The sequence below is a fragment of the Musca autumnalis genome, unplaced genomic scaffold (assembly GCF_047663935.1).
Source record: "Musca autumnalis isolate F117 unplaced genomic scaffold, ASM4766393v1 scaffold_4, whole genome shotgun sequence".
In the NCBI taxonomy this organism is placed as follows: Eukaryota; Metazoa; Arthropoda; class Insecta; order Diptera; family Muscidae; genus Musca; species Musca autumnalis.
In genome coordinates, this window is record NW_027411977.1 from 174598181 (window position 1) to 174605491 (window position 7311).

The following is a 7311-nucleotide window of genomic DNA, read 5'->3' on the forward strand; positions in this document are numbered from 1 at the left end:
GAATGTATTTTTATGAAGTTTATTTTATTTGAACTTTAACATTACCGCCGCCCTTGAAACATCTAGCCATGTTACAACAAAATATTCTTAATTCTACTAAATTAAACTACAATTAAATAAATAAATAACAAGGCGGAACCGTCAATTTTGAGCATTTTTTATTTATTCATTATTGTATTTTTTTCTTTTTTTCAAAAAACAATTTTTGAGACAGTAGAAGACTGCCTCCAAAAACAACTTGACCGAAGGTCCAGAAGATGGCTGATCTTCTCTGGCGATCCTACAGTGGACAAGGACCAGTTATCACCCAACCAAAAATAGTGAGCTGGGCCCAAGGGAACCCAGGACTCGAATAAGTCTGTGATTTCATCACCTTCGGGTACACATCCGGACCTAGAATAAGCCCGATGTGTGAGGACTTATGGAAATCGGGATCTGCTAGTTGTATCCCAGCATAGTGGTCTTTTACATAATCCGGAGCTGACTGCGAAGGCGCGACCACATGCTCCAAGGACATACTTCTCGCCGAAACGCGAACAAGTTGGGTGGAATCATAGCAGGATTGTAAGGTTAGTTGGCAGAAGAAATCCTGTCCAACTTTTAATGGATTGAGCTGAAGCTTTCTAGCCAGCGTTGAGCATATACGGCTATGTCCAGCACATGGGTCTAACAGTGCTCGAACAATTACCTGAGAATCAGGAAGAAGGAGCTTTACAACCATTGTTGGCCCCAGGGTAACAATGGGCTGTATGGACTGTATAGTCGGACCGACGGATGTCGAAGACATGGACAAAACCGGACCAGACGGGGCGGACTGACGTTTCTTAGAGGACTTTTGCCCAGACGGATTCGGTTTGGTTGTAGGCGACATATGGAGATCATTAGACGCATTGTCTTTTTTACCCGAAGGGCGGACATTTCTTTGAGGAACGGAGGTTTTGGTTGGATGAAGAAGTGTGTGGTGGTCACCTTTACACTTCTGACAACGATGACGACTTAAACAATCACGTCGGATATGAGACCTGCCTAAGCAATTGGATCAGAAATGCCCCTGAACCACAAATCGAATACGTTCCTCGCAAGTCATTTTTAGAAAATTGGGACACGCCCGGATGACATGCCTCTGCGTGCACAAAACACATTTGGGGCCTTGTTGTCGAACTGACCTTGCCACTGTGCGTTTGCCTTGAGGTTGGGTAGCCACTTCTGTTGGGGGAAGACCGGGAACGACGGGTGCAATTCTCCCGTAGAGGAGAAGCAGCTTCGGCTGGCAACGACGTGGTGGTCGATAGTGCCGGTGCAGACTCCCGAATAGGAGTGGCAGCTCTTGTGACCCCGCCAAGATCGGAGTCCTGAGACCCCCAAAGGTACCATATCGGCATCGACACCTCTCTCTTCATCCGACATTGGGATGTCCTCCTTGTAAAAGGGAAGGGAAGCGGCCATCGAACTCAAGTTTTCCATGTCTGTGAAAAGATGGAGATGGCACGATAAAGAGAGGTGAACATTTAATCGTCGTTGGTCAGAATGACCAGCTTAACTACGGGTCGTTTTACGATACCGCTTTCCGTTTTCACATCCGCGACTCTAACATGACCGTCGACTCCCGGATAGACTTTCACGACGCGACCGAGTTTCCACGCGGTAGGAGGTAAATGTTCTTGTCGAAGGACTACCAAATCATCCAGTTGAATATCGCGTTGCGGAAATTTCCACTTATAACGATGGTGGAGGCTCTTTAAATATTCTTCTTTCCACCGAAGGCAGAATTGTTGAGAAAGAGCTTTAAGTTTTCGATACCGGTTCACGATATCCAGTGGAGATTCATTTATTATGGGCTCTGGAGGAGCAAGGATCGGAGACCCGATCAGGAAGTGTCCAGGCGTAAGGGCCACCGTAGCATCCAGACTATCATTCATTGGACAAAGCGGACGAGAATTTAAGCAAGCTTCAATTCTTGTAAGAATTGTTGAAAACTCCTCAAACGTATATTTGAGATTTTTCGCGATTTTTCTAAAATGGATTTTGAAGCTTTTAACAGCAGCTTCCCAGAGTCCACCCATATGTGGAGCTCCGGCTGGGTTAAATTTCCATGAAAGCTCCTGGTATTGGAACTTGGAACGGAGCTTTGCACGAATCTCATCTAACGCAAGCTTAAATTCTCGTTCTAACTCTCTCGATGCACCAACGAAGTTGGTGCCATTGTCCGAGAAGATAGTCTTGGGACAACCACGGCGCGAAATAAACCTATTAAAAGCAGCCAAAAAGGCTGCGGTGGATAAATCAGACGCTGGTTCCAAATGAATTGCTTTCGTAGAAAAGCAAACGAAGACGCAAACATAACCTTTTGTTATTTTACAACCTCTACCTGAAAAGGATTTGATATCAAATGGACCAGCGAAATCGATACCTGTTGTAGAAAATGGTCTAGAAATAGACGTTCTTTCCGGAGGAAGAGATGCCATGATTTGGGTACAAGTGCGTTTCTTTGCCAAGATGCACAGTCGACAATGCCTTATTGTCGCCCTAATCAAAGAAGTAGCACGAGGAATCCAATACTCCAAGCGAAGCGTACGAAGCATTAGTTGATTTCCTCCGTGCAGGGACTCTATATGAATTTGTTCCACCAAAAGTTTTGCGAATCTACTATGATAGGGTAAGAGAATAGGATGCCGTTCAGAAGTGGAAGGAGTTGGTGATTGAGCTAGGCGTCCATCTAACCTCATTACCCCTGTTTGATCCAGAAATGGATTTAACGACAATAGAGAACTTTTCGAATGAAGTGGCTTTTTATGAAGTAACGCATAGTATTCCTCTGGATAATATGCCTTTTGAGCTAAAACAGCAAGACGAAATCTGACTGCCTGAATCTCGGAATTGGTAGGAGTGGACCCTTCAAAGTGATATTTTCCTCTATGAGCAGGATGCGTGTTGTAGAGGAATCTAAGAACACATGCGATGGCACGGAGTGCCCTATCAAGGGAAGAAAACTGATTTAAAATATCTTCATAGTCATTGATGAAAGTGACATGAGTTCTTATTGGACGAAGTTCGACTTCCGTGTCAACGGAAACGTTTTGGATGTCCCAATTTGAACTATCCAGACCTAGCCAGTGTGGACCATGCCACCAAAGTTGTGAAGAGGCTAGCTCCGAAGGAGAAAGCCCCCGACTGCCTAAGTCTGCAGGATTGTCCTCAGACCGAACGTGGAACCACCTATTTTGCCCAACATTCTCCTGAATACGACAAACCCTATTCGCCACGAAAGTGGTCCATGTGGATGGAGTTTTCTGAAGCCACGAAAGAACAATTGTTGAGTCGGTCCAGCAATAAATTTTATGAAATGAAATATCAATCTCGTTTAGAATGCCTTTCAGAAGTTCGGATGCTAATACCGCACCGCATAATTCTAAACGAGGCAATGAAATAGACTTCAAGGGAGCTACTTTTGTTTTGCATGAAAGCAAATTTGTGAAAATTTCTCCATTAGAAGAAACAATGCGAATATATGCTACCCCCGCGTATGCCTTTTCTGAGGCATCAGAAAAGACATGAAGTTCTGCTTGACAAGTTGGAGAATACTGGACCCAACGAGGAATGGAAATGGAATTAACGCCCTGATATGACTCGACGAATTTTTCCCATTCGCGTTCTGTCGAAGACGGAAGCGAATCATCCCAACCAATGTTGTCGAGCCAAATACGTTGCATAATTATTTTTGCTACAACTATCACAGGTCCTAACCACCCTACCGGATCGAATAATTTGGCAATGGTTGACAAAACTTCCCGTTTAGTATATTTGGACCGGTGTTCCAGTGGGTTTACACTGAAATAAAATTGGTCCAGCTGTGCATTCCACCGAATACCCAGCGGTTTTGAACTACTAGCTTCCACGAAAGTAAGAAGCTTAGCGTCGTAAAGATGCTCCGAAGGAAGCGATTCTAAAATGCTGCGATCATTGGCTGTCCATTTCCGTAATTCGAATTTGGCGGAAGAAAGAGCACCAATTAATTGGTCTCTGGATTTTTGCGCTGTCTCCAAATCGTGATAACCGGTCAAGACGTCATCTACGTACATGCACTTCCGAAGAATATGTGCAGCTAACGGAAATTCATTCTCTGTTTCATCGGCCAATTGAAGTAAGGTCCGAATGGCAAGATATGGAGCACAATTTACTCCGAATGTTACGGTCTGAAGTTCAAAGTCTTGAACCGGTTTGTGCGGAGAATCCCGAAATAAAATTCTTTGGAGAGGAGTTTGAGTAGGATCTACTCGAATTTGTCTGTACATTTGTGTTATGTCACAATTGAACACAAATTTGAAAAGTCTCCATCTTAGAATGAGTAGGACTAAATCCAATTGAAGGGTTGGACCGACATAAAGAATATCATTTAGACTATTCCCATTAGAAGTCTTATTTGAGGCGTTGAAAACCACTCTCAATTTGGTTGTAGGCTTATCCGGATTAATGACCGGATGATGAGGCAAGTAGCATACTGAAGAGTCTGCTGAAGAAGTTGGAACAAGTCTCATGTGGTCTAATTCTAGATATTCCCTGACCACCCCATCGTAAACGACTTTAATTTGTGGTTTTCTTAGGAGGGAAGCCTCGTTGCGGAAGAATTGTCGTAAACAATTGGTCCTAGAATGGCCTAGCTGACCTGCGAATTCAGGTATGATGGGAAGTGTGACAATATATCTGCCATCTAAGTCCCGTCGAGTCGTCCTCTTGAAATTTTCTTCGCAAAATTTGTCCGAAGGAGACAAAATAGCGCGCTTTGGAGGTTCTTCCAATTCCCAAAAACGAAGAAGAGTCTTGTTAAGATCATCTTCTGGATAATTTATTGTGGTTGTTAAAACCGTAATATTGGAAGATGGAATTGGACCAGTAATGATCCAGCCAAAAACAGTTTTTTGTGCCATTAGTGTACCTAGGATGTTGGATTGAATTCCCTGAAGAAGAATTCTGGGATATAAATCAGCGCCTAGTAGTAGATCAACTGTTCTACATTCAAAGAAATTTCTATCAGCCAAACGAATATTTGGCAAACGGGAAATCAAGTCCTCACCAATTGTGAAGGATGGTAAATTGCCAGAAATAGCGGGAATCACTAAAGCTGCAATTTCCAAGAATATGGACGTATCAATTGGTGAACCTATACACAACGAACATATTTTTTGGGATGTAGTGGACGTACTTTGATTAATGCCAGAAATTGTTGCCTGTTGCAATTATGTTTACTGACACATTTCCTAACATCATGACCAACCGTCAGACAATTAATGCAGCAATTGAAACGCTTCATTACAGAAAAACGACCTTCTATGGATAATTTAGTAAATTCTGAACAAAAACGCAAAGGATGTACTAATTTAGGACAAAGAACACAGGTTTTTACTGCAGGGGCACGAGAAGAAGAAGAAGAAGGAGCCGTCTTTGTAAAATGAGCTCGCACCTTCTTTTCAACTTTTTTAGAGGAATCTATGCCACGAATATTCTGGAGACAAGAAAGGGTTTGAATCCTTTCCGTAAGAAAACGATCCAAATCCTTCCAAGCAGACAATGCCGATTTGTCTTTAACCGTCTGTTCCCACAGGGTGACGGTAGGTTTAGGCAATCTTTGAATGCACAAGAAGACCAATATGGGATCCCAATCGTTCGTAGAAACGTCGTAGATCGCCATAGCCGAAATGCATCCATTGATTGCGCGCTGAAGATTCTTCAGGCCCGCACTGGACTCAGTATCCAGGACCGGAAGGTCAAACAACAATTTAAGTTGGTTGTTAACCAAAATTCGAACATTGTCATATGTCTCCTTCAATGCTGACCACGCAAGAGCGAAACTCTTGTGTGTCAGCGGGAACTTTGAAACTATGTCTTTTGCTTCACCACTAGTTTTCTTGAGCAAATAACATAATTTCTCGATATCGCTAAGGCGGCTGTTGTCGATATACACAACAGAAAAAAGTTCCCTGAATGTGGGCCAAGACAGAAAATCACCACTAAAAACATCAATGTCGCAAGGTGGAAGATTTAAACTATGCATAACACGGTCATTTGAGGCGGAAACCTCAGCTGACCTTCCCGTTTGGTGTGAAACACCAGACATAGATAAAGCATCTTCTGGAGGAATGGCATCTCTTCTAGGAGTACTAGTAAAATTAGTATTAAAGTTCGATGGAGGATGGATTTGGGATAAACGATCAGAATTCAAAGATGGCTGGGAAGCCACATTTTGTGCTAAAGAAGAATTTGAATTCTTCTGCGATGAACGAAACTGATCTAATTTTCGATTTGCTGTAGCGATGACGTTGACATATGCCTTATAAGCAACAAGGTATTTGCTTTGGGCTGATTCAAGGTTTTCTTGGACCTCACCCGACAGTTGAATAGAAGCAAGGCATTGGTCATACGTTTCTTTCACTTTATCCCATAGCGATTTAGCCTCAGAAGACTGAACTTCTAATATATAAATATCCAACTCTTCATCTCGGAGAGAATTGAAGAAAGCTTCAAATTGTACGATAGCATCAGATGCCCTGATGAAGCAATCGAGTGGAGAGAGAGACATATTTGAACGACAAAAAAGTTCAAGAAATGATAATCAATGAAAGCAAAAGGTAGAAACTCGATTTGAAAAATCAAAAGCTGTAAGAATTTCAACACCAATCAAATGATATTGAACAAATCTCAACGAAAGCTTCAAAAATTCAGAAAATTTATTTTATTTGTTAGCGAATACTAACAAAAGCAACACCAAACAAGGTTAAGAAACTTTTTATTACAGTTCAGGCGAAAATATCAACGAAAATTAATAAAAACTGTAAGTAATTTTTCCTCAGTGTAGGAAAAAATGAACAAATATTCTCACTGTGTATCGAAAAATACACGGTTTGTAGATTTATGTATAGAAATATACACAAAACAATTATTTCCGAAAAGAAATAATCAAAAAAGATAAACAATTATGCCAAAAATCGCAAAATTCAATTATTATTTCAATATTTTTTACCGATTGTAGGGTGCACGGACTGTAAGATGCACTCTACAGGTCAAAAAAAATAAATACATTTTCAAAATATAGAAAGAGAAATTTAAATAAATATTAAAATATTCAAAAAATTCGAATAAAATCGTATTTATATTATAATAATAACGAAAATTATTATTAATTTTTGATACGACCGATTGTAGGGTATATTTTATACCGTTCCGAATTTCCAACAGAACCGTATCGATTTTTAATCAAATCAAAAAAAAATATATATATATTTTTTTTTCGAAAAATAAAATTTTCACTTTTAGAGT

General features: G+C 41.0%; 1 protein-coding gene across 1 annotated transcript; it reads right to left on the reverse strand.

Moving 5' to 3' along the window:
- Window positions 1–1508: 1508 nt before the first annotated feature.
- On the reverse strand, window positions 1509–6574 carry LOC141403166 (uncharacterized). The gene is made up of 3 exons (XM_073985339.1): window positions 5273–6574; window positions 3869–5225; window positions 1509–2836 (listed from the first exon to the last, which is right to left on the reverse strand). The coding sequence occupies exons 1-3, from the start codon at window positions 6572–6574 to the stop codon at window positions 1509–1511; spliced, it is 3987 nt and encodes a 1328-aa protein (XP_073841440.1).
- Window positions 6575–7311: the final 737 nt, after the last annotated feature.